We start from the raw sequence: 27,253 nt of genomic DNA, 5'->3' as shown, positions 1-27,253 counted from the left end.
AAATGAGTTCTAATCCGTTTTAGTGCGTAATTATGTGTCCCATGCAACGTGCGCAGCGTCCAAATGCCCTCCAGGGAGACCTCACGGTGCGCAGACAGGAGGTGTCACCTCTGCTGATTATTTGCGGGCAATACCTCCAGTGAGTGTAATTTTCTGTGGCGATTAGACAGATTTAGTTTAGATTAAGAGAGATTAGGTAACCCTAGATTTTAATCCGAGAGGAGCCAGGTGAAAGGGGGCTTTACAGAGGCCAGAATGAAACGGAAAAAGCATGTCTGCTCCTCATTCAATCCAGCCGAAGAGACATAAAACACTCGCACATTATCATCTCAAATCGCATTTGCCAAGCCTGAGCACCACAGACACGCTGCTCTGGGCAGACACAGCCCTGGTCAGACCCGTGTGCGTAATTCTGCTACACTGACCGAGGGGGATTCCGCCCCTCTATCCCTCCACCCCCCTCCCCAAATCTGACAGCAGGGCGGGCACACAGTCACAGGTGCTTGCGTCCTATTGGCTGTTTATTTCCCTCATTTAAACCTTTAGAATCTGGCTTAATAAAGAGGACTGTGAAGCCCGCAACTATGCGTTACCTTTTTATTTTCTTGATCCACAAAAAGTTGCTTTACTCACATGCTGCTGTAAGAGAGCAACAGTCTCCCTAACACTTTATGCACACTCACACCTGATATTATGATAGCTGCTGTAGGGACAATATTACTTATTCATGGACTTTGACAGGTAGTCCAGCTCTCTCCTCTCACACATGCACATAAAACAACAATTTCTGATCAAATTTTGAAGTAAGGAAGCAAGTCCTTGCAAACATTCAAGTAGAGGGCATGTGGGTATGAATGAAAAATATTCAACAGCTGATTAAAAATCTGTCCCTGAACAAGGAGGTGTATGCTGCAGAGTTTTAACACTTTTTTTGAGTGTTGTTTATGAGTGTTTTTAGAGCAAACACCAGTGAAGCAAGGTGGCTGAATTTGTCTGAGGAGCCCCACCCTCGTCATGCAAAGTGTTCATGGACAGAAGCTGTACTTAAAAGTTGCACAACAGTCAGCCACACAGTGTGCACTCAGACATTACTAATGTTGAGAAATTTGTGTCAAAAATAGCGCGCTCTTAAATGCACTAGGATGTGTCACAGTGTGTCATGGAATGACTTAATACTGAAAAATCAGAGGCATCAGATGGTCAAAATGCCATGATGCTAATAGTTTGTGTTTGGAAAACGTATAAAGGTTGAGACTTTTGAACAGAGAAAGATTTCATATTATTTTCATTATTTCAGTATGTGCTAAGAGTGAAAAAATCTAACTGCAAAGACAAGCCGTTCATATCATGACGCTTGTTAACAAGCAATTCTCCTGAGGGCCGGGATTGCAGGAGATTACACAATGTGTCTTGATTACACTTGAAGTGAAAGAAAAGTAATTGTGAGCTTCAAGAAGACAAATGATCCGATCCAGAGGCTCCCAGCAGGAATGAATCTCTGGAGAAACCAGACTCTGAGGAGGAGATAGAGGAAGAGGAAGAGGCGGAGAGGACACAGAAAGAAGGACAGTGAGGCCCGTGCAGCACGAGTTTGAAAACTACATATGTGTTCGGTCCCTTCCAGGCTGACTGCTCCACTGTCCCCATACCAGACATTCCAGAGGCAGCGTGGCTGGCTGCAGGCTCTGAGTGGCTGATCCTGGAACAGCATGTTCTGCACAGCAGTAATCACCTCAGCCAGCCACAAGCAAGGCAGAGTACTACATCAACAACAAGGCAGAGCTTTGTGCCTGTCAGTTTGCACCCTGAAAAAGTGCTCCAAAATTTCATTCACATATGGAAAGGGACACATGTTTTTTCCACCCAATTCTGCAAGCCCCCCCTCCTCCTTTCCTTGGCTCTGCCTCACAACAACTCATGATGTTGTGCAATTTATCCCTGCACCCAATTCTGCCCAGTGGGATAAGGACGGGAGGAAGCCGGAGAAGCCGCAAGAACACCCTTGGGAGATCGATGCCTGTCTGGGAAAACACCTCCCCTGATTCTCCTCCCCTCTCAGCAAACAACCCACACACTCTCTAACAAGCATATGGGCTCCCAATGACACATGAAGGAGAGGGCTCAAATCCAAGTATTAGGAATGTTCCTGAGTAGGCGAAGCTGCATTTTCACCCCTTCGTGGCGCTGGCCCAAAGTAGGCTGACTTAAAAACTTCCCACCGAGAGCAAGAGCCAGCTTTCTGTGGCATCTTGGCATCTTGGCTGCCAACTATGAACATTATGTTCAGAGGCAGCAAAGACAATTGGTGCCAAGAGTTTTAATTAAGACTGTGTTGTGGAATGGAGAGTAAAGGCATGTGCAGGTAATGGCTTCTCTCCCAATTTCAGAGGTCTAACAAAATATGATTAAATAACACTATCTGCCTAAGCTAATTAATTATATTTAACAGTTAAAGACCCACAACAAGCAAATGGTCCAGGGAGGAAAATCAGCGTGCACTGCTCTCACACCCCAAAGTGCAGCGAGGATAATGGTATTATAATAAACTGATGATGGCAGACTTGCTTAACAATAACAGAAGGGGGGCGGGCCGTGGAGTTCATTGCACTGGAACTGTGATGTACAAAGTAGTGTATGAAATATAAAACATTTCTTTTTTCGAGCTTCTCAAATTTAAATATTTGCTGCATTTTAATGACTGATCATTGAAATGAATACCCTCATGTTTTAAGCTGCTGGTTAAAAAACAGTAGGTAATTTGAAGACTTCCTATTCGGCTCTGGTAACTTTGAGAGTTGTTACATTTGTTTCTATTTTGAGACATTTAACTGACTTAAGTTATCAATCTGTGAAATATGAAGGTTAACTAGCCATTGATGGACGTATAGATGTTGAAATGGTTAGACTGTGTTGTGAAATAAGCAACTGTAAGATAAAACTGTCAAACATGAACATTTTTGCAGCTCAGCGTCTAAGTAATATGTAAATAGAGGCACCTACATGACCTCACAATGTAGAAAATCTGACACACACTACAACCCTTACTTCCTGATCAAAAACATACTCATAGGCTTGGGGTTTTTTTCCGCATTCGTGTGTTGGTGGAGGTTGTCACTCTAGTCTCCGTTTCCTGAAATAAACCATGCAGAATACCATATTGCTTCCGGCAACGAGTTAAATCCCTCACTTGTGCAAGTCAGTGGTTGGCTCCATCCACAATAGATGAGCAGGGCCTGATGCCAAGACACTGATTAGCCTAGCTATGCCTCTGTTCTCCAGGCAATGCGGAGTGGAGGTGCAGTGGGAGTCCAGCTCATCACCAAAGAGCACTGTGCTAAACACAAGTTTAAGTGGAAAAAAGCCAGCAGACTGTAGTGTATCCATGCTGGACATATAAAGCCTTGGGCAAGGAGGCATCTGCCTCTTTAATACATAATTCACTCAGAGATGAAACATCATGCTTGAGTCCTAAGGGCCAGTAGACAGCTTCTGGTTTTTGGAACAAAAATCTGTCTCCATCAGATAATCTGGTCCCATTGACGGGCAACTTAGTGAGCTAAAAACTGAACTATAAAATTAGGTTCGATTAGAGTTGGTGATCTGGATCTGCTTTATGGAAAGACGCAAAAAGCAATGCATTGAATATCAAAATTCTGCAAAGGATTATTTTCTAAGATGTACCAATTGTATGTGGAAGCAATGTCATCTCACCTTTCCACCTCAGCGAGCCTGTCCTCATCAGCCTTGATATGCAGGTAGGTCAACATGTAGAGACAGCCATCTGCCCTCCAGCTCTCCCCTCAGACATGCACACAGTCACTTTACATCGCAAGGCCTGCAAATGCATCTTCCTGTAGGGGTATTATTAGAAGCACTCATGTCTTATTGCACACATTATTATCATAACTGACAGGATGTGCATTAGTTACTTCAGTCTCCACAGCAGATTGGCCTTAATGTTGACACACTAGTATACGGGCCATTTTGGGATTCAGCACGAGGAGTGAAGAACCTGAGGCAGCTGTAGTGCTTTCATGTGTAATAGTCCCAGCTCAAGTTCCCATGAAAGAGGCACTAATGGGTTAACAGAAGAAATGAGAGGGGAAGAGAGGGAAAATCAATGCTTTTGTTGAGGGGAAGAAAGAAAGGCTTTCACAGGTCTATGTATCATTAAGCAATTGAGAAAGCTAATTAGAGTGGGGGGAAAAGATGTGCAGATCTCACAGCTAATTATTTCCATGGCAACCACAGCTCACATAGATGATCTGAGGTAGCTTTCAGTTAGCAGGACAGACAGTGGCAGGAAGACCAAGAGAGCCCCCTAGTGGTGTAAAATGACGGTGCGTGGGAGAAGTTATTCAAAGAACTTACTGGTGAGCAGAAACTTTAAAAGGAGCACAAATCATACTCAATACAACATGATACTACTTTACAAAAAGAGTAGCACATTGTGGAACGTAAATCATTCTCTTGGAACAGATAATGGACAAAATGATTAAAAAGAAAACGTGTTTTTCTCCTTGTGTTAATTCTGCTCTAAGATGGGAGTGAATCTTTGATTTTTCAAATAAAGAATGAGAGAAATTAAAGATATTAACTGTTTTTTATGTTTGTAAAGATCTATTTTAATAACAAATACCTCTTCTCATTGGTGTTTCAAACAATGTGCATAATAAAAACAGGTATTTTTCTTACTTTTTAAATTAAAATAAAGGTCCAAACTTCATTTTTTCCCTTCTATTTATGCCCAAACCTACATTGTTTCATCTGTCTCCACTGTAAAATGTTTTTTTATCCAAGTAATCTAACGGCCCTACTTGGTGGACGCCGTGTAAGCCGGATGCCGATAGCCTCCGTCAGCTACGTAATAGCGTGACGTCATGGCAGCGCGGCAGTGTACCCCGCTAATAAATGCAGCGAAGAAGAAAACGGGAAGAAAGTCTGCACCTCCGCGGTCGACGATGGAACGCTGTTTCTTGACGCCATTTTCCAAACAAAAAGTTATCTTCCTTTAGTCCACTGGAGAGTGAAACATAGCGGGTTATGTGTTGTTCTTTATTACCGCTGTCGCACGGGAAGTGACGGTTCTTTCAACCAATCAACAGACTGCAGTGTTTCTAGCTTCACCTTCTGGGGTCGGATCGGTATGTCTGGCACCCCAACAGAAGGGTAACAAAAAGTGGGACGGTACGGCTTGGTAATTTGGGGACCTGTCCCGGTTTTAGTCAATGGAAACGCCACAAAATGCATGCCGTACCGGGACGAACGGAACTGAAGCGCTTGGTGGAAAAGGGGCTTTAAGCGTCCTTGTGGATTTGTGAGAACTTAAAAAAAACAGCTAGTTAAGCTTGAACTGAAACTTTGTGGTGATGGTTCTCAAAGGAGTGATAAGATAATCATGCCAAAACTAAGATTAGCTAGTTTCAGAAAAACAACAACAAAAAAGCTGATGAAATGCAGTGAAATCATGTAGTAATTGTTGACTCAACTTGTGCATAAATGAAAAAATAAGCCAAACTGTAACATGTTTAGGAAACTTTCCACTGTGTTTATTTCGAGGTGTAAAAAAAAATAATCATCTATGGTGGAAATTGTTGATTTGATGCTCTGAATTCTGTCACTCAATGTCTTTGTTTGCTCGGATCAATCTTCTCCAGGTGTACCAAGGGTTTGAGCTGCTCAGCAAAGCTGCGCATGTCCTCTGACATAGTGTCCTGGCCAGCAGGAGCCAACACACTCAGCTCCACCAGGTATGAAAGTGAAAGACGCTCCGTATTCTCAGTGTTTCCTGGGACCAAGATACGCGACAGCTTACTGACCACAATTTTCATAGCCCCTTTGCGGAAAATGTGCCCATTGGCAACAAACTCATGGTCCATGCGGAATCCCATCTCATTGAGGAACTCTGGCAGGCTGTGAGAGGCAGCCACGTCGACACAGTTGCGCACCAAAGCATGGCGACTCTTGTCCCCGACCTCAGGCTGGCCTAGGTAGCGTAGGTGCCAAGGAGATGTGGGATGGGAGAGGGAGCGCCGGGCTCGTAGAATGAAAGGGTTTCCTTGTTGGCCTTTCAGAAGGTAAACAAGTTCATGATCTGTAAAAGTCTCAGGTTCCATGTTGTCACAAAGACCTCGGAGGCGGTGCAGGAGGCTTTCAAGGGCTTGGTCCAGCACACTGCCTGAAACAGTAAAAGGTGGAGAAAAAGATACATAGTTAAAGTCAATCAAATACATTTTGATGCAACAACAGCCATGGCAAAATTAAACTCTCAGAAGCAGACTTGGCCTAATGGTTAAGTTGCACGCCCATATGGCTGGCGGCCTGGGTTCGATTCCAACCTGTCGCCCCTTTCCTGCACCTCATTCCCTCACTATTCCCTGGTTTCCTATCCACTGTTCTCCCCTAAAAAGTGTAAAAGTCCAAAAATATGACTTTAAAAAAAAGAAAATAAAACTTTTACAAGTCAATGCGAATGTTCTTCAACTTTTTTTGGTTAAGCCTACAACAGTTGGATGTTAAATTCCATGGATGCTTGGTTCGATTTCTATACATGGATTTTAATAGGTCGTCCAAACTGTCTCACTAATGTTGGCCTATTTTAGAACCATCTTGTCCTTCAATCAAAAATAAGGGACATATTTTAAAGGATGATGCTAATTGCAATACTTGAGTTTGGTTTTCTTTGATTCTGTGCCATTTCTAATATCAAATCTGTCAGTATTGGTTGGAACACACGTCAACATTTGCCCTTTTCAACTGTACAATTAAAAACGATAACTTCAGTATTAGGAATTTAAACATTACCTGAGCGCATGGACAGTTGTTAACATTTAAAGTTGATACTTGTTACAAAACAATAGTAATTTGGTGAAATGTACGACTCATCATATATTTTTGCACATTACTGAGGCACACAGGTAATTTCACATACTTAGACGGTGAATTGTCTGTTGACATGCTGTGTATATTCCTGAGTAAGCTTACCTTGCAGAAGGTATTCCATCATATTGATGGTACCGCCGGTGACGGGCATCACCGTTACTGGAGGAGCTTCCATCTTTTCTCAGTGGACCAGTTTCTTTTTCTTTAGCTGGAGGGGGAAAAAATCAAGTTTTCATTGTAGTTTTGGCATAAAATAACTTCTTAACCCTCCTGTTATGTTGCGCGTCAAATTGACTCATTTTAAAGTTCAAAAATCTAAAAAAAATATTAAAGTTTTATTTGCATTTCTAATATCACAGTGACTGAAAGGCTAGTGGTATCCAGAGGTTCCTTCCATCTTAGGTAATATTCTAAACCAGTTAAATGCAGCATAAAAACCTGGTCAGCATGTGACAGAAGGTGTCTCGTGTTAATTTATCAACATCACTTCATAAAAAAATTAAAAATGAAAAAAATCTGTCATGTAATTTTATTTATATTTCGGGCTTTTCAATGTACATTAAACAAAGTTTTAACATGAATTTCATAAAAAAAAAAAACGAGTGAGTTATCCTCATTGAACCATGATCTGTGAGAATTAAAGAACACAAATGCACGAAATATTGATTTAAATGGTTAGTAATGGAGTTAATAATGAGATTTAATTTTTTTTTATTGGGATTGTTTTGGGTTCTGACACTTTTGGATCATTAAATATGCCCCGGGTCAAATTGACACAGGAACATTATTGCTGTCCCTAAGAAACGAACATAACAGAAGGGTTAACTGAATATCAACAGAGATAAAATACCTCACCACCCCTGTTAGCTAGCAATACAGTGTATGTCTAATTCATGAAGCAAATATCAAGCTAATGCTAGTTCAACAGGAGTTAGCTTCATTACCTGAGACACACCAGGCAAAAGTTGCAGCTGTTCGCTTACAGAGGGAAGCCAGGTAGTTATGGGTTTGTTGGTCTTTGTCTGACCCTCCACAGAGGCTCAACAGACCCTCCACAGAGACCGAGGTTCCGCTGGGTCCCCCTTGTCGGTTTGTTCATTCAACATACAGCTAGCTAGCTGCTAGCTAAAGTAGCTGTCCACTGTTAGGCACGGTGTAATAAGATGCAGTTACTCCGCTAAAGCTCTAAACGTTGAGGCATTTAAATGATGTGACAAATACATGTGGAAACAATGGGACCCCTAAAACTAAAACAACCAACTCCTCAGTGAATTATCAGGGAAAGAGAGAATTCAGCAGCTCGATAACAGAATGAACAGCACGTCCTTCTTCCTCTGCTGTTCCCTGCAGCGGTCGCCCATCAGCTTTGAGGCGCAATACTGCCCCCTACTGGAGAGGTTAGAGTTCACTTCCAATAATGGACAGTGAAAAGGATGCCTTTTACAGTATTTCTCAATTGCTTAAACACATTTCTTGACATCCACCACACTTTTCTCAACACAATTAGTGCAAATCCAATTTTCAAACTACATTCACCAAACCTCTGACTCTTCCTGCAAAACCAAACAATGTTGTCAGATCAGACCCCAAGTCAATAAAAATTAAACCAAACTGAGTAGTCATTACACACTACATCAAAGAATGAAAACAATGCTCAGGACATGAGGCTGTAGAAATAATGTTGATTGTTCACAGTAGGGTAAATTCATTTTGAAAAAAAAAATCCTCTTTGAATTTAGCACCTGTATACATTCAAAATAAAGTGACAACAAATATAAATGAGAAGAACATGGTCTATCACAGTAGCTTGGATTTCATCAGAAGTTACTGTTCTTTGTCATTCCTGATTTAGCTCCCCTCCTCTTCCTCCTCGACCACCTCTTACACACACTCTTCCTCTAACTCTCAGATTATTTCTGTCCATTGTTCAACCTTCAACAACCAGTGCTCTCTGAACTGGCTTATTTTGGTTTCCTCACATCATTAGCCACAAGTGTGATCAGTTTTGAGTGGTTGTGTTTAAGCTGTGACACCTGTGCTTCAAATGTGTTGAACTTTTGCTCCCTGTGCTTACCATTATGTACCATTAAGTGCATCACAGTGCAAAATGTGTTTTAGTGAGTGAGAATGTGTTTGCAAGTTGTGTCTAACAGGTTAAAAGTGCTTATGGTTTTGCCAAAGGAGTGACTGATTCAATACATGGGTTCAGACACTAAGGAATTTAGTTCAGAAAATAGGGTTTAGTGTTTTAGCAATTGAGAAATACTGTAAATTGGGTCTACTAAAAATAAAGATAAAGTCCTACATTCTAAACTTACCTGAAGTAATTACCCAAATTAAGCTAACTTTAACTAGCATGTCACTAAATAATTACCATTAGAAGTAGGTTATATGCGACGCATCAAAAGTCGTTCTTACCCCAACTAGTTTTTATCATCAGTAAAAAGTACCAAAAGTAGAAACTAGTTCTCTTTATACTTTTTAATGATACATTAAACACAACCAACTCATATGGCATGTTGAGGTAGAGTTCATTTTTACCTGCTTTATATTCAAGCTCATCTTATGTTTAACTAGAATGGTTGTGTAATTCTGACGTGTTTGGCCTTGCTAATTTCTTTAAAAGTCTGAAGTCTTTTTAAGTGGTATGCATTTTTATTTGTATTTTTATTTTATTCTATTAAAATTTTCTTCCTTAGTTTCTTTACAATGAATGATCATGCTGTGGGCTCTGACCCTGGTTTGCATGAATTCATGGTGTCTTGTAAGCTCATGCGGGCTTGGCATATGATTATATGCATGACACAATAATGAAATCTAAACTTCAAACTTTAAACTATGTTTTGTTTTGAAATCTAAATGCGTCAAAGCTCCTGTGAGGAGATTTAAGCTGGTTATTAATAGACTGTTCCCTCATGAACTACAAATTCCAACAAGGCAATCAGGAATAAGTTTTTGGTTTTTTTGGTTAACAGTTTTTTTTATGACTAACAGTGCAGCCTATGAGTAGGACAAGTGAGACAAGGCAAATGCCAAAACAACCTTTATTTATTAATCTTTTCCACGATGAAGATTTAGTTAGAGTAGGATGTGTGACTGTTGGGAAACAAGCAGTCATTTTTTTTTGTTTGTCATATCAGCAAAGACATTTGAGGTTCTACTTTTCCACAGACATCACTCCAGTCCACACAAATTGAATGTCCTTCGCAGGAACTTTACATCACTACTGTCATATAAAAGTGATAAACTACACCGTTTCCTATAAAATGTGTCCAGTGTAAGCACAGAGTGAAAAAAAAACAATGAAAGTATTTCAAAAGTTTATTTGAGTAAATCCATTAAGTCATTACAGTGTTTAATATTTCACTGGTTTTACCTTCTTGATATTCAGTTGAGTACTCATGTCTATCAAACAAAGGAACAAGATAACTTTTGAACCAATGTCAGTGCCATATTTCCATTCAATGTAAATACTCAAGGACAGTACAGTACCACAAATATATGCTTACAGAAAGCAAGGTGCAAAAATGTATACGTCTACTTTTCTCCTCATACACTATAAATACAGAAGCAGTAAACATAACTTACATATTTTTTAAAATAAAAAAACATTCATATATTACTATCAAGCTCAAAGTTTAACACTTAAATACTTCAGACCAGTAAAGATATTTTGGCGTGTCTCTTGAAGTTATGATGGCAGAAAAAGTGACGGTACAGGAAGTGAGAGGATTTTCTATATAGTATCGGGTGAAAAAAGCAGGTGAAGGGGCTGTAAAAGAATAGTTCAACTCTTGTCAGGCTCTTCAGTCCCTGCACTCAGTGGAACATTTCTATATTCGTAAGAGAAAAAATGCTTCAAATTTTCCATCTGGGGAAGTCACAAATACTTCTTCTAAAGGAACCAAAAATCCTCATCAATATGGTGTGAGTGGGGACTACCGTGGCAGTTGGACGTCATAATTTGAGATTTTAGTTAACCTATCTTCTTATTTCACTATACACAGGGTTATCTTGAGCCATTGTGATTCCTGTGTCAGCATATCTCCGGATGATGATGGATGAATAAACCACTGGGTTCTCCTCTTCCACCTGAGGTGAGAAGTAATAGATTTATTTAACAAACAAAACAACAACAAATTCATTGCTGTATTATATAAGGGTAAAAATGTGGATTGAACACGTACCCTGTGATTCAAGCCACAGCAATAAGGCTGAATAGGATACACTTTGAAGAAATAGAAACAGAGTCAGAACATGTAAACTTGACTGGCCTGGTGTCAAAGGTGGACTTTTTGTTGTCTAAGCACCACTAAACAACCGAAAAGCAAAGATGTAAAACTATAAAGAGTTATATAACATACCTCTCTGTAGCCTTGGTGTGAGATACCAAATTAAAAGTGCCATTAAAATAAGACATACAAGAAGTGCTGATGCTGCATAAACAACAGGAATCAGCTCAGACTCTGTGCCTGTCAAACGAAGACAAAGATAAGTGGATAATCTTTTACTCGAGTCATGAGTTTATCTAAGTAAGATACAGGAAAACACCCACCTGTTGTGTTGTCTACATCCTTTGCTGATCTGCTAGTGCCGTTAACCTCACTGTCTCTGACAAATATCGGTGTCGTCCTGCAATTTAAAGACCCATTTGGAGCTCTGGACACTGATAGAATCCTTGTGCCTGTGTGCACATTTGATGTGCTGTTTGGTTCGATGTAACTGGATTCTATATCGCACACCACAGCACAAGAATCAGACGAATCCTCATTGTGATGCACTGCAATATAGCAGAACAATTCTCAGTTACCCTGTAACATCTTGCCATAAGTCATCGTATAGGTGAATTGTTTTCCTACCTGTAATCACACACAAGTTGAGGATAAGAAGCTGCTTCCAGCGTCCGTTACATCCACGTATCGAGCACGTATACTGACCAGCGTTTTGTGTTTTGACATTTAAAATCTTCAAAGACTTGTTGGAGGTAACTGAGTATAATGGCCCTTCCTGTAGTGGGTCTCTGTCTGCAGTTGTGTCACTGGCTTTAAAAGTCCATTTTAAATTAGGTAATTCACTTGGACATGCATGCGTAAAACTCACTCCAGCTGGAATGAATAACATCTTATGGGTTTCTTTGTGAATTTCTGAGAGAAAGAAATAATAAAGTTTGTGAGACCAGAGGATGGGCTTGGACATTAGTGGAGACTAACGCAGAAAGCATCTACGTAGCTTATGTGTTCAGCATTAGATAAATAATGAAAATCACAAACCTTTCTTTATACTGATGACTGTGGGCTGCTCCACCAGACAATCATCTTGAAAACAAACTTTACACCAGTAAAGGCCTTGATCCTCTTCAGTTAAACAACCAATGACCAGAGAACCGTTTCTCAGGAGCTCCATTCTGGATTGAAACACTGGATCATATCTTCTTATTCCTGACTTTTCTTGCAATAATGTCTGTACTCTGTCAATCCTTTCTTGTTTCTTGTAAAACCATCCTAAAGTGATAGAATCTCTTCTGAAATGTTGACATGGTATCACAGCTCGACTTTCCAGTTGGTACTGTAGGGCATTTGTAGCTGCTGAAATAAAGGTTTTCTGTTAAAGCTTCAAACATGTCTAAGAACACGCTACTGCCAGACAAAAGAAACTTAGATTACATCCTGAACACAGTGTAATATCAATTATTTAGAATGTTACTCACTGTATCCTGAGAAAAAAGAAAAGTCCCATACAATCAGCAGAAAAATAAAGCCTTTCTGCATCATGTGCGTGAAGCACTCACGTCTCTGTAGAGTTTACAAAACAGTTGCACATTGAAACCCTCTTTAGTGGAAACACTATAACTGCTCATCAGACTTTTATACACATCTGAAGTTTTCTAGGTTGAGAGTAAAATCGAAACTCAAGTTTACAGATTGCAAGTGGTCTGTCAGCCCATGCAGAGGAAGTGGCTTTCACCCACATTGTTTTTCTGGTGGTGTCACATTTTGCGCCCCCTTTTTTGCTCCAGCATACGTGTTGAGATATAATAAGTGTGTCAGCAACTATAGGTTATCTTCTCATACAAAGGTGACAAATGCTTTGTCTACACATGAGTTAAAACTGAAAGGACTTGTTCATTTTGAGTACTCTTGAGGTTCAACGTTGGTTAACACAGCTTGACTCTGGAAAGTTCATAAATGGAAAATTTTACATGGCAGGAACAAAATAAATCAGAAATTAATCAAAGAGGTACCACAAACTCACACATTCGTCACGAGAGAGTTTGTGACTTTAACATTGTTTCAGTCATTCATGAATGCTCTAATGTTTGTGCTATTGAAGTTTAATTTTGAAAATCTTAATTAACGTGATCGCCTACATTGCTGACATATTGTATAATTTAACAAGAATATTTTACACCTGAAGTGCTGAGAAAGTTTTTCTCCTGTATAGTCAAATTTACCTTATAACAAACATCACAGTCTTGTTAGGCAGGGTTTTCCTAGCTTTTTAGGCAAGAACCTCCAAGTGACCCACACTAAGACAACATAAAAAGCACACAACAGCCCCGCAACCATCATATAATTCTATTGTAGCCTAATTTGAAAAAGTCCAGGAGCAGTAGGGGAGAACAGGGTTGGTTGTCACACAGGTTATATCTCGCCACCAGAGGGCACTGTCTCTTAAATTGGGGACATTTCCAGAATTAGGATCAGAGCTCACCTACTGTACATAGTCTTCTCTGGAGTAAGACAGCTGAACTTGAGGTGAGAGGACTTTTTGTGTTTTTCATGTCAAATTGTAAATATTCAGCCCCTCAATATTTTTCTTCTAGGCTTTTGAACGATGGGTTTATAACAAAACAAGTGTTACCCTTACAAAGTGTTAGGGGAAAGCTATCGTTAAGATTTTTATTAGCTAGCTACACATTCTCTTTGGGGTTGGTTGTCACATGTAACAACCAACCCCTATGTTGGCAAAATCATGCATGGTGAAATGAGTTGGAGTGCGCAGACCCTACATTTGCCATCACTGTAACTCAGACAGTGACTGCATGTAGCCTAGTTGAGTCGGCCATTATTGTTCGGCCTATTTGTTTTGTTCTTTATGTTGTTATATAGGCTGGCCTAAAGATGTGTTTCCTGTTCATGGCCCTTGCTCATTTTATGTTAAAATGCATTAAGTTATGTAGGCCTATCACTTGTCAGTGCAATTCAACTTTCAAATTTAGTTCTGCCTTCTTGCCTTTTTTTAAAAGATTTTTTCCATTGAAATACCATTGTGACAACCAACCCCATAGTGTGTGACAACCATCCCCGTGATGTTGTTGGTTGTCACATTGTGTCAGAGTGTCTTTGATAGTTAATTGCCTCTTTGTTACAATGAGTTGGAAAAAGAGAGGGATACTCATTTCAAGCCAATACCTTAAGCTTCAATGTAGGAATGACCATTGAAAGGTGTTTTGATGATGAGCAATCATCAAAACAGTGAAAAGTGTGACAACCAACCCCGTTCTCCCCTATACAATTTTGAATATACATACAGGCTTACAGTCACAGTCAAAAGTACCTACCTCTGAACAACACAGCTGATGGTCTCAAACACATTAACAAGGCAAGTCATTCCACAAATTAACTCTTGACAAGGCTCATCTGTTAATTCAAAACCATTCCAAGAGACCACTTCATGAAGCTGATTAAGAGAATACAAAGAGTGTGCAAAGCTGCCATCAAGGCAAAAGGGGGGCTACTTTACAGAATCTAAAATATAAAACATATTCTGGTTTGTTTAACACTTTTTTGCCAATTAAATAATTCCATGTGTGTTCTTTCATAGTTATGATGCTGTCAGTATTAATCTACAATGTTGAAAATAATTAAAATAAATAAAAAAATATTGAATGAGAGGGTGTGTCCAAACTTTTGACCGGCACTGTATATTTATTTACCACACTCATTTGACCCCTCAGGGAACCATGGTTGTAAAGCATTGAAGTGGACCCATATAAATCAAATTTGAGGTAGTATTCATTGTCATCACTGAGCATTTTGAATAACTTTTGACCCAGGGAATTGAGCAACTTCTTGGTAATTTATATTGAAAACAGACTCAAATTCCCTGAGGTTTCCTGATGGGATTTTTACAGTGACGGATTCTGGCTTCTTATCTGGACTAGAGATGGGATTTAAGGCTCTTTGAATGGAGCTGGATCTTGTAGATCCGTCCCCTTTTAAATGTTACTTGTGTGTCTCACACAAGTACCGGCCGGAGAGCTTTCTGTTTTTACGCCCCTAAGCTTTGGCACTCTCTGCTTCAGTCTGGACATTAAAACGGCGAGCTCTCTGGGTGTTTTTAAAATTAAACTTAAGACTTACTTTTTTAATCTAGCTTTTAATCTGGAGTAATTTATTTTTACCCCTGGACTGCATTATTTTTATTTTTATTTTTATTTTTATTATTTTAACCATTGCTTTAACATTTATTTATCTTATTTAATTATTTATTTATCTATTTATTTCTTGTATTCATCTGATCTTGTTAACGCTACCTTACTTTTTAACTTTTCTTTCCACTATTACTTATTTAAAAAAAAAAAATTTATTAAGTATTTTATTTATAATCATGCCTTTTATAATTTTACCACTGCTGTTGTTTTCTGTCTCTGTTATTCTGTGAAGCACTTTGGGTTGCATGTTTTTATGTATGAAAGGTGCTAGGCCTATATATATAAAGTTGATTTGAGTTGAGTTGAGTTTCCAAGAACCGTTCAAAAGACTGGTTCCTTTTTATGTGTATTTCTTTATTTTAAGAAGCCAGCCTGGGGTTGACTCCTTTTATCTGGGAAATAATAACTGGGAGGATGATTAACATCTTTTTAACTTATTAACTTCTTCTGATTGTACTTATGTCTGGGTTGGTGTAACAACTGAATTTCCCCCCGGGGGATCACTAAAGTAATATCTTATCTTATCTTATCTTATCTTATCTTATCTTATCTTATCTTATCTAACCTCCTGTCTATTAAAAATAAAAAAAAGTACGGCACACAACTACAAATTGGTCACGTCAACTACAAAACGCCAAAACTCTAACCTGGACATATGAGGAATAATCAAATCCTCATAAAAACCGGTACATCCGTCAACATGTGAATTTACCTTCTGATTGAGGGGCCGGGGCAGATGCTCCACCTACCGCGTATCCATCGCATGATCCAATGGCAGCTCCGTCACGCCCATCAACACTTCACTGTTTGCCTCTACACACTGTAGTTGTGCCCTGAAGGTCAGCCTGTGTTGAGTTTCTCCCAAGAGCGCGTCTCACGAGCATCGCAGGCGGAATGGAGCTGACTGCGGCTTTCGTGAAGTTCCAGCTGGCTCACCTGCACCACTTGTTTGCTCTTGTTTGCATCGTTTTCGTCGTCTACAAGTTGAGTCTATCGCTTGCACAGAGGGCGAAGGCGTTGCGAACTGCTGAAGCGTTCCCTGGGCCTCCGAGACACTGGCTCTTTGGAAATCTATTGCAGGTGAGTCGCCTGAGGTTACGTTGCAACAACTGCAACTTTGTGTAACCTTGATTATGATGTTCTTGATTAATATGGCGAGTCAAGAGGATGAAATGTATGAGCACGTTAGTAATGGTGATATTTGAATAGCATTCAAGTATAAATACTCTCTGTAAATATACAATGCAACAATTCTCCAAGCAGAATTCACATATCTTTATTTATTTAATATTTAAAGGCACTGTGAGGAGTTTTTAACTGGCTGAGAAACAGACTGAAACTGATGCTGATGCCTCTTTATGACCCTCAAAAGCAAACAAGACCATCTACAACAACATTGATACCTTCTCTATTGTCACAACACTGCACTATTATCATATTATTTTAACCTGTACATATTAGTCAAGCCTATTTGTTGTTCTTTTGTATTTATAGCTGATGTGATTGTTATTATTATTGTATTTTTATTTTTATTTGTATGTCTTATTCTTATGCCTTGTACAGTCATGGCCAAAAGTTTTGAGAATGACACAACTATTCATTTTCACAAAGTCTGCTGTTTCAGTTTTTATAATGGCAATTTGCATATACTCCAGAATGTTATGAGGAGTGATCAGCTCAACTGCAATTAATTGCAAAGTCCCTCTTTGCCTTGAAAATGAACTTTATCACCAAAAACACATTTCCACTGCATTTCAGCCCTGCCACAAAAGGACCAGCTAACATAATTTCAATGGCACACAGGTGTCACACACATTAACACAGGTGTGGGTGTTGATGAGGACAAGGCTGGCGATCAATCTGTCATGATTGAGTGACTGGACACTTTAAAAGGAAGATGGTGCATGACACCATTGTTCCTCATCTGTTAGCCATGGATACCTGCAAGGAAACACATGCAGCCATCATTGCATTGCACAAAAAGGGCCTAACAGGGAAGTTTATAGCAGCGAGTAAGATTGCACCTCAGTCAACCGTCTATCCAATTATCAAGAACTTCAAGGAGAGAGGTTCAATTGTTGCCAAACAGGCTCCAGGGCGCCCAAGAAAGTCCAGCAAGCGCCAGGACCGTCTCCTGAAGGTGTTACAGCTGCAGGATCGGGCCACCACCAGTGCAGAGCTTGCTCAGGAATGGCAGCAGGCAGGCGTGAGTGCATCTGCATGCACAGTGAGGCGAAGACTTTTGGAGGAAGGCCTGGTGTCAAGGAGGGCAGCAAAGAAGCCACTTCTCTCCAGTAAAAACATCAGGGACAGACTGATATTCTGCAGAAAGTACAGGGACTGGACTGCTGAGGACTGGGGTAAAGTCATTTTCTCTGATGAATCCCCTTTCCGATTGTTTGGGGCATCTGGAGGAAGGCTTGTTCGGAGAAGACGAGGTGAGCGCTACCATCAGTCCTGTCTCTTGCCAACAGTGAAGCATCCTGAGACCATTCATGTGTGGGGTTGCTTTTCGGTCAAGGGAGTGGGCTCTCTCACAATCTTGCCTAAAAACACAGCCATGAATAAAGAATGGTACCAGAACGTCCTCCGAGAGCAACTTCTCCCAACCATCCAAGGGCAGTTTGGTGATGAAGAATGCCTTTTCCAGCATGATGGAGCACCTTGCCATAAAGCAAAAGTTATAACAAAATGGCTCGGGGAACAAAACATTAAGATTTTGGGCCCTTGGCCAGGAAACTCCCCAGATCTTAATCCCATTGAGAACTTGTGGTCAATCCTCAAGAGGCGGGTGGACAATCAAAAACCCACAAATTCTGACAAACTCCAAGCATTGATTATGCAAGAATGGACTGCCATCAGTCAGGATTTGGTCCAGAAGTTGATTGACAGCATGCCAGGGAGAATTGCAGAGGTCTTGAAAAAGAAGGGTCAACACTGCAAATATTGACTTATTGCATGAATTCTGTGTAATTCTCAATAAAAGCTTTTGATACTTATGAAATGCTTCTAATTGTATTTCATTATACCATAGAAACATCTGGCAAAAACACCTAAAAACCCTGAAGCAGCAGACTTTGTGAAAATGTAATATTTGTGTCATTCTCAAAACTTTTGGCCATGACTGTACAAAGAGAGCACAGTTTACCAATTCAAATTCCTTGTGTGTTCAAGCATACCTGGCCAATAAAACTGATTCTGTTTCTGAAGTACCATGTCGAAGTTCCTGTACACTACATTCAAGATTCAAGCTTTATTGCCAAGTGAGCTAGCACACACACGGAATTTCACGTGATGAATGGAACACTGGTTCTTAACAACAAGACAGTAAGGACAATAAATATATAAACCTAAACACAAATCCAAAATTTCTGAACAAAAATAAAAATACTATCTGTTCAAAGAAAAGTAAAGAAGTACTTTTAAAGACATTAAATAAGTTAAATTAACCTAAGCCAGAGTGCACATGTAGTAGATTAATATAATAATAAAATATGTTATGGGATGAATTACAGTATTGCACATGGTTATGAGGTATTGCACCAGAAAGTATTGCGCATTTATGTGAAATATCTCTTGAGGCTTTAGTGGTTTACAGTGTGATTGTTCATGAGAGATACGCCCTGAGGGAAGAAGCTGCTCAGGTGCCGGGATGTTCTGGTGCTCAGAGCTCTGACGCAACGGCCAGAGGGCAGCAGATCAAAGAGGTGGTGACCCGGGTGAGAGGGGTCTCTGAGGATTTTGCCTGCCCCTTTCCTAATCCTGGAGGAGTACAGGTCCTGGAGGGAGGGCAGGTGGGGGCGCCGATGATCCTCTCAGCAGTCCTGACTGTCCGTTGCAGTCTCCTCATGATACACTAAATGTGTTATCTTTCAGCTCACAGTTACTTTACAGATAAATTAAGTGATAGGCTATATTTTAATAATTATGTGTTGTATTTTTAAAAGATGAACTAAGTTTCAAAGCATGCAAAAGCCATAAAATTGACTACAAACAAAGCTAAAACAAAAGTTAAACAAACCTCAGTGTCGACATGTACATTCTTGATAATATTTTGCGTGGTTTACTTTTCAAATTGTTAAAAATTCAAATGAGGTGAAGTTACTATAACCGTAGTTCTTTGTCAATAATAGGGACAACTTTCAAACTACACAGTAGAAGAATCTGTTTGGCTGTTACACCTTCAAAGTACTTCTATACCTTTCTTTGTACAGATGGTATTTTTATTTTCATTTATAATTTTTTGGATTTGTGTTAAGTATATTTATTGTCCTTACTGTCTTGTTGTGTCCTTACGGTCTTGTTGTGTCCTTACTGTCTTGTTGTTAAGTACCAGTGTTCCATTCACCACATCAAATGTCCATCTGACCTTTAATACAAAATCTTAATTTTTCCAGAGAGATATAAGCTGATATCAATGATTTCCACAGATGAATTGAAGGAGGTTCATCTTCTTCCCATTTGGTCATAACAGCCTTTCTGCTCAGCATAAGCAAAAATTGAACAGTGTTCTTATGTATTCTTAATGATTCGGGAACACATCCCAATAGACACAATAGTGGGTTGGGCTGTAATTGCTGTTTAATTACGACACTAAGCTCAACAAATATGGTTTGCCAAAGCTGTTGAACCTTTCCCAGAGGCAGTGAAGTCTTGTCCCTAGAATAGTCTTACATTTTGGGCAGTTGGGAGAGGCCCCTGCTGTGTATTTACTGTACATGTATGGAGATATATAGACATTTTGTAAGATATTATATAGTAAATGTTTGTCTATATTAATACAAGTACAAGACCTTCAGTTGTTGAGTATTGTGGTTTTTCTATTTATATATTTTTACATATAACTTGCTCCTAAGCGACATGCAGGTCAGTAAGCATTGCATTTCAAGGCAAACACATCTGTGATTGATTCAAAACTTTAGCGTTACAAAATATGCACACTCCAAGATAAAAAGGTATATGTTTTTACAATTTATTTTCTTATTTTTTCTGCCAGTTTCAAGATGGGAAAGAGTTTGAAAATGTTTTGAAGTGGTCCAAGGATTACCCTTACATTTTCCCAGTGTGGTTCGGTCCCTTTCTCTGCTCCTTCACCATAAACCATCCAGATTATGTAAAAACCATTCTGTCATCATCAGGTGAGTGAGCATTTAAGTTATATAGTTGATATGATACCTTGTTCAGTTTATGGCTTTATATATAATTTAATGGTTGATTCATCTTTACAATGACATGTCATGGCTTTTTTTTATGTGTTCTCTCACAGAGCCAAAGGATGATTTTGCGTATAAGTTTATTGAATCTTGGATTGGTAAGACTGTCATGCCCTTTCTCTTGTTGGATATTTTGGTTGTTTGTTCAGCTGAATCGCTCACTCACACACTGTCTGTTTTTTCAGGGGACGGGCTGTTAGTGTCAAAAGGCCAGAAATGGTTTCAGCACAGAAGACTCCTAACCCCAGGTTTCCATTATGATGTCCTTAAACCTTACGTAAAACTGATGTCAGATACTGCCCAGACTATGTTGGTATGTAAATGTCCGCCTAGCTGTGTTAACCACAATGCGTTACCATTTTATAAAGCCCATTGTGATAAAAAATCATGGTGAAGTTGTGTACTGGCATATTTGATTACATATTTTGGCAAAGTTGACAGAGCAAGGGAGTGGGTTGGAGTTTCCATGTCCTGCAGAGACCTCACATCTGTTCTCTCACAGGACAAGTGGAAACGTTACGCAACCAACGAGTCGTTTGAATTATATGAACATGTGAGCCTCATGACACTGGACAGCATTCTGAAGTGTGCCTTCAGTGACAACAGCAACTGTCAGCTTGAGAGGTAACTGTGCAAATGTTACCAGTTTGTTCTTCAGTTCACTACTTCAGCTGTCTGGGCAGATGTAACATCGATGTGTGTGTAATTTTGAATTTGTTCTCATTTCAGCGGGAAAAACCCCTACATCAAAGCCGTGTACGAGCTCAGTTTTCTGATAAACAAGCGCGCTCGAACATTCCCATACCACAACAACCTGATTTTCTACTTGAGCCCACTTGGCTTCAGACACAGAAAAGCATGCAAGGTGGCTCATGATCACACAGGTATGACAATACATGGCAATCATAACAATATTGCATAATCATTTACTGACTTGTAACTTTATATGGAGTTGTATGATTGATGTTTACACATTTCAAGAAGTACTCTAAATAATCACCCACTACTTTGTCTTTTGAAGATAATGTCATAAAGAAGAGGAAAGAAGCACTGAAGAATGAGAAGGACGTGGAGAATATACAGAAAAAAAGACACCTGGATTTTCTGGATATCCTTCTCCAAGCCAGAGTATGTTTTTTTGCTAGCAAGGCGACTGGTCTTATGAGATTAAACATCCTCACTGTTGTCTAAATTGCACTTGTATACCAGCAGTCATAACAATAGTAAAAATTTGTTAGTTTTCAGTAACTATTTAGAATTTTATTTTTTAGTATTTATATTTTTGGGCTTTTTTGCCTTTATTAGATAGGACAGCTGAAGAGAGACAGGAAACATGGGGAGTAGAGAAAGGGGGATGACGTGCAGGAAATGGTCACGGCCGGCGACCCTCTGCGGACTGTAGGACTGTAGCCTCTGTATGTGGGGCGTTTAAACCACTAGGCCACCAGCAACCCACTATTTAGAAATTTGAGCATTAACAATTTAAAGCTCCTGTGAGCAACTTTCTGTTTGTCATCTTGTAACCTTTGTGATCAGATTTTGCCCTGTACATGCTACGATAGTTTTTTCTTACCAAAAATCTCATCTTGCTTTCTTTTGATGTATCACTCGTGAATATTTCACTGTCGAAAATGTCAAATAAGGCTGTTTTTTAAGCAAGCTGTCAATCATCTTGCCTGACGCTTACCCCATCAAAGCGGTTTCAGCCATAAAAAATAACTATATGGAAATTGTCAGTCAGGTTGCTGACGGTGTGGTTTGCTTTTGAAGGTCATAACTGGACGTCGCTATCAATTTTGATCTGTTTCACAACCACTCAAAAACTTCTCACTGGAGCTTTAAAGTAGCAGTGCTTATACCAAAAATGCAGTAAAAAATGGACGATCGTCCGTGCATTAGTGTAGAAAATATAAGCTTAAAGTGACGGAAAATGTTTGATGTGCAGTAACACTTACTGTGCTACTGCTTTAGAAAGTGAGGAAAACCACAGAAACATCTATGTCATGTTTAGATTGTCCAGTATTTTAAATATCTCAGTGTTTAGATTGTCCAGTATTTTAAGTATCTCAGTGTTTAGTATGACAAAAAAGAGGGAAAAAAAATAGTATGAAAAATAGGATCTGTGAAAAAGTATCCAGGGAACCAAAGATATAAAGTTTTTTTACTACTAGTTGACAAATATCAAGTGCAAGTAGCAGATTCCTTATGAAACAAAAGGCTGTTGTTTACATGCAAACGTCCAGAATATTAATGGCAAATGTTACAAAGACAACAGTCAGGCTTTTTGTCCTCCCGTGAGGCCCACCCTTCATCAATGGTCTAGAAGCAAAAACAGAACTCTTCCTGCAGAGCGCTTTTAGACTTTCTCTGACTCTTGCTGGATGTTTTTTTTTACCAGAGTTAACCTCAACCTCCACCGCCAGTAGCGGGGGAGCTCCTGATTTTATAACAATCTTATCTGGGGTCATCTTGTGTTGTGCAACTCATGGAATGTGTTCACAATAATACACGCTAATTATATAGCTACCAGCTAAACCAATTTACACCTTTGTCCCTCATGTACAGCATGTTGTATCATGTTCGCTTCCTGGTTTAGCTTGGTTTCCTTTGGATGAACTTAGTTCTCTTGTCTCAGCTTACTTCACCTTTGACCTTGTGAAGGAGTAGACAATGTGCAATCTTCTATTATACAGTTCCACACAGACTGCCATTGTCTTTCTTTTTCATGTGTATTTATTTAATGCTCTTTTTTATGATATTGTAATAAAGTACTGTGCTATCTTTCAAGATAGTGTTGAACAAAGTAGATAGTGACTATTTATGCTACTTTAAATTGATATAGTGGTTGTTACAATGGAAGAAGGGGCACTTTAAAATCTTTAAATCTTCTTCATTTTTACACGTTTCTCTTCTCTTACCCTCAGGATGAAAACAAGCAGGGTTTGTCAGATGAGGATATGCGAGCAGAGGTGGACACCTTCATGTTTGAGGGCCATGACACCACAGCCAGTGGCCTCTCTTTCATCCTCTACTGTCTGGCCTGCCACCCAGAGCACCAGAAGTTGTGCAGGGAGGAGATCAATCAAGTCTTGGATGGCAGAGACAGCATGGAGTGGTGGGTTTGTGTGTTGAAAAACATGCCAAGTGCACTTCAAGTGAGCTGACTGTATTATTGTCCTGTATTAACACCTTATGTCTTGTCTTATTCTAAGGGAGGATCTCAGTAAAATTCCATACACCACAATGTGCATAAAGGAATCCCTCCGTCTCTACCCTCCTGTGCCTGGGATGGCCAGAAAACTCACCAAAAACATCACCTTCTTTGACGGGAGGAGTCTGCCTGCAGGTTTGTCACAACTTTTTTGGAGAGCTTATTTAGATAAGCTGTTGTAAACACAATAACTCGTACTCCACTTGAAATGGCTAATACATTAACTTGCACTGGGTTCATCCCCAATTGTTGTTCCATAAGTTATAGCTTTAGTTATTGTGTCACATAAAATACATCACTTATTTCTTCTTTAACCTACATGTTGGCCTTTGGCTTCAATGGATGCAGTCTGCAGTATTTCAGACACCTTACACTTTGACGGAAATATTCAAGAACCACAAGTACTGTTGCACTTCTGGGGGAGAGAAAATATTCCACATCTTCTACGTCATGTCTTACATATTTCCTAAAGTTCATGATGTTCGACCTGTGTATAATTATGTAGTTAAGCATAGTGAATAGTCAATGGCTTATCTACAAACAGGTTTCTGCGAGTTGTTAACTTGAAGTGGCAATAATGCATTTGCCCTTAGGCAAACTGAGCAGGTTTGTATTTGTACACTGTTGATGTGTGCCATCATTGCACAATAGTAAATAAAGATGTTATCTTCTTCTAGAAACTAGGGTTGGAACAAGTGTGTTTGGGATTCACAGGAATCCAGCTGTCTGGGAAAACCCTGATGTAAGTCTCATTCTGAAAATGTCTCCTTTGCTAACAAGCTTCTTTGTGCACATTTGAAATAATCAGTGATACAAGTAAAGGATTACAAACTCATCTTTGCTGTTACAATTAACACCACTCTTTTCTCCCCATCATGACTCAACCTCAACACAGGTGTTTGACCCGCTGCGTTTCCTACCAGAGAATGTTTCCAAGAGATCGCCTCATGCATTTGTGCCTTTCTCTGCCGGGCCAAGGTATGTCCTCTCCTGACACCATGTGACTGGGTCACTAAAACAGTGATAGTAGTTTACAGCTTGTCTTGCTGTCTATTCATTGATCTGTCTAGGTCTGCAGTGTGTAGATGTTTAACCCAAACACAATAAAAAGCTGGGTTAGGTTTTTATTGGTGGCCAAAGTGAGCAAAAAAAAAGGAACAGTTTAAAAAGGAACAGTTTAACCTGGGAATGATTTAATTATGACTTTGTCAGATGCTCTGGCATGGCTGAATTATACTCAGCAGTATTCTCTTAATATGACAGATAGAGTGTAAAAATAGAGTATTTTTCAATCTGGCTGATGATTTGTAAATTCCTAGCACATTACATTTATTGTCTATTATTTGAAAATGTTTCTGTTGCATGTCTAAGCATAAAAAACGGTATTATTCTCAGTCTAAACTTATTACTCTCTAACTTTCTTCTTTTTTTTTCCTCGAGAGAGTCATCACATGGCAATAGTGATTGTAACTGCCAGCAATGTAACTTCATTCTGTTACTGCAGAAACTACAATGTCTTTTTGAGTAATACTGGAGCATTTTACAGCAAAATAAGGAACCCATAATTTGGAGGCAAAGGCCTTAGGAAAAATCTGTTGAAGGTTTTGAGGAGTTAAAGCTTTTTGAAGTGTGTAAGCTGTTTTGGGTGAAGGCATCTTCAAAAGAAAGGAGGTTTGGGCCAAAGCTTTTGAGGAAAAACTGTTTACAAATGCACATAACCTACAAGAAAATTCTGTCTCTGAGTTGGAAATAAGGCTTCAGCATATGAATGATTATCAGGCATGTTCTCTGGCATTGCATCATTTTTGTCAATGAATCAATGTACAGTACTTCAGGGTTTATTTACGTTCACTTTTGGTCAATTCCTGTCTCCTTGTCATGGTAAAAGCTTCGTCTATAAACAGTGGCACGTGTCTTAAGTATTGAGTCATTTATATAAAAGACAAACAAAGTATCTCATCGTATCAAGTTTTACTACAGGGCTGTGTGGGGTTACTTAAGTTCACATTCACAATGGATAATAATCTCACACTGCCTGCCAAATGGTGCTGATGTCTGCCCCACAAAAGGAATGTGTTATCACGTTGGTGTTTATATTCGAAGAGATAATTTGCAAAAACAGATATCTCTGTTTTTATAATAATAAAAAAAAAACATATTTCTTTTTAATAAAGTAATAAATACATTTTTAAGATACCTCTCATTAGGAGTGTCATTTTGACTTAGTCAAAGCCACCCAACTTCAGTTGATTGATAATACCTAATGCTAGTAATAGAAAATAGGTTTTATGAAATTTTATTAAAAAAAATTAAAAAGTGAGTTATCTGTTTTTGCAAATTAACTCTGTCATATATTTTTAAAATAATTTTGCAATAATTTCTCCTTCCTCAGAAACTGCATCGGTCAGAACTTCGCTATGAATGAGATGAAAGTGGTGACAGCCCTGACACTGCAGAAATACCATCTGATGGAGGACTCCTCTCAAAAACCCAAGCTCGTTCCCCGCCTGGTGCTTCGCTCTCTCAACGGCATCCACATCAAGATCAGACCTGTGGAGCCTGATGAGTAAAGGAAAATGCTGTGAAGATAAAAAAAATGCTGTACACTATTCAGAGAAGGAAAAATTGAAAAGCTGCTGTAATTTAAAACATTCTAATAAGCTTTCATGCTGACATAAAATCAGTGAAGGGTAACAATAGGAATAAAATGAGAAATACACCATATCGTCACTTTGACAATCATCAAGTTTTGCTGTCACACCTTATATTTGGAAAAGGGATTTAAGCTTACATATGTTGTGCTAGGAATTTTGCATTTAATCACTTGTCATAAATACCTCTTGTTAAAAATAAACCTTGTTTTGGAGCGGGCGGCTCAGGTTTGATTCCAACCTGCGGCCCTTTACTGCACATCATTCCACTCTCTCCTAGTTTCCTACCCTATCCACTTTCCTTTCCTCTCAATAATGACATTGAGCCCAAAACTTCGGCTTTGTAAGAAAAAGAATCATTGTTTGTTTTTCATTTTAAAATGCACTGAGAATGTGATTGTAAATATAGAGTTCAAGACAATAAGTATTTGGTTGTTGTGTTATTTGTGTAGCATGGTGTTTCTATGGAGCTTATGGACATTGTGCAGACCTAAGTCAGGGACAACTTGTGTCCCTTTATGCATCTTGTGTGCTCAAGTTCACTTGTCAAGTGTAAAGATTAATCTTTGGAAGGGCATTTAATCTGCCTGTGCTGCATGAGCACATTTTAACTAGGTTCAAAGTGTAGCTGGAAACAGACATCACGTCATGTTGACCCCTAGGTTTAAGTTGAAGATATTCTGAATATGCACCACCACAGGATGGACACACATGTAATCACATCTCCTGTGTTCTCAAAATATATGAAATAAGTAGTTTTTAAAGGGCCGAAATATCTGTATTCATTGCAAAGAGCTTTGAGTCAAAAGTAATTCATTTTTTATTTACAGTTGTATGAATACAAACCCACACGCCCACAAGG

At 39.2% G+C, this 27,253-nt stretch overlaps 3 protein-coding genes across 3 annotated transcripts; 1 reads left to right on the top strand and 2 right to left on the bottom strand.

The window, feature by feature from the left end:
* Positions 1-5,523: 5,523 nt before the first annotated feature.
* On the bottom strand, positions 5,524-8,252 carry med18 (mediator of RNA polymerase II transcription, subunit 18 homolog (yeast)). Its single transcript, XM_034698449.1, has 3 exons — positions 7,827-8,252; positions 6,985-7,090; positions 5,524-6,178 (listed from the first exon to the last, which is right to left on the bottom strand). The coding sequence occupies exons 2-3, from the start codon at positions 7,055-7,057 to the stop codon at positions 5,622-5,624; spliced, it is 630 nt and encodes a 209-aa protein (XP_034554340.1). The 5' UTR covers positions 7,058-7,090; positions 7,827-8,252; the 3' UTR covers positions 5,524-5,621.
* Positions 8,253-10,227: 1,975 nt separating this feature from the next.
* On the bottom strand, positions 10,228-16,464 carry LOC117823314. Its single transcript, XM_034698462.1, has 7 exons — positions 16,029-16,464; positions 12,153-12,467; positions 11,742-12,026; positions 11,438-11,662; positions 11,247-11,354; positions 11,070-11,110; positions 10,228-10,974 (listed from the first exon to the last, which is right to left on the bottom strand). Exons 2-7 carry the CDS (start codon positions 12,283-12,285, stop codon positions 10,864-10,866), a joined length of 903 nt encoding a protein of 300 aa, XP_034554353.1. The 5' UTR covers positions 12,286-12,467; positions 16,029-16,464; the 3' UTR covers positions 10,228-10,863.
* Positions 16,111-26,816, top strand: LOC117823313 (cytochrome P450 4B1). The gene is made up of 12 exons (XM_034698461.1): positions 16,111-16,396; positions 20,313-20,454; positions 20,583-20,627; positions 20,715-20,842; positions 21,032-21,153; positions 21,259-21,413; positions 21,551-21,657; positions 23,454-23,644; positions 23,742-23,875; positions 24,418-24,482; positions 24,636-24,718; positions 26,133-26,816. Exons 1-12 carry the CDS (start codon positions 16,211-16,213, stop codon positions 26,308-26,310), a joined length of 1,536 nt encoding a protein of 511 aa, XP_034554352.1. The 5' UTR covers positions 16,111-16,210; the 3' UTR covers positions 26,311-26,816.
* The last annotated feature ends 437 nt before the right edge of the window (positions 26,817-27,253 follow it).

The sequence above is a fragment of the Notolabrus celidotus genome, chromosome 12 (assembly GCF_009762535.1).
Source record: "Notolabrus celidotus isolate fNotCel1 chromosome 12, fNotCel1.pri, whole genome shotgun sequence".
In the NCBI taxonomy this organism is placed as follows: Eukaryota; Metazoa; Chordata; class Actinopteri; order Labriformes; family Labridae; genus Notolabrus; species Notolabrus celidotus.
Note: the sequence above shows the minus strand (reverse complement) of the source record. Positions and strands in the feature narration are given on the sequence as shown.

What these genes read in the sequence shown, in the direction of transcription:
- med18 (XM_034698449.1), bottom strand. Translation starts at nt 7,057, where the DNA reads ATGGAAGCTCCTCCAGTAACGGTGATGCCCGTCACCGGCGGTACCATC. An exon ending in GATGGAATACCTTCTGCAAG is followed by an intron (nt 6,179 to 6,984) that starts GTAAGCTTACTC and finishes TTACTGTTTCAG; the next exon opens with GCAGTGTGCTGGACCAAGCC.
- LOC117823314 (XM_034698462.1), bottom strand. Translation starts at nt 12,285, where the DNA reads ATGGAGCTCCTGAGAAACGGTTCTCTGGTCATTGGTTGTTTAACTGAA. An exon ending in AGTCATCAGTATAAAGAAAG is followed by an intron (nt 12,027 to 12,152) that starts GTTTGTGATTTT and finishes TCTTTCTCTCAG; the next exon opens with AAATTCACAAAGAAACCCAT. An exon ending in CACACCAAGGCTACAGAGAG is followed by an intron (nt 11,111 to 11,246) that starts GTATGTTATATA and finishes ATTTCTTCAAAG; the next exon opens with TGTATCCTATTCAGCCTTAT.
- LOC117823313 (XM_034698461.1), top strand. Translation starts at nt 16,211, where the DNA reads ATGGAGCTGACTGCGGCTTTCGTGAAGTTCCAGCTGGCTCACCTGCAC. An exon ending in TCTTTGGAAATCTATTGCAG is followed by an intron (nt 16,397 to 20,312) that starts GTGAGTCGCCTG and finishes TTTTTCTGCCAG; the next exon opens with TTTCAAGATGGGAAAGAGTT. An exon ending in CCTTTCTCTGCCGGGCCAAG is followed by an intron (nt 24,719 to 26,132) that starts GTATGTCCTCTC and finishes CTCCTTCCTCAG; the next exon opens with AAACTGCATCGGTCAGAACT.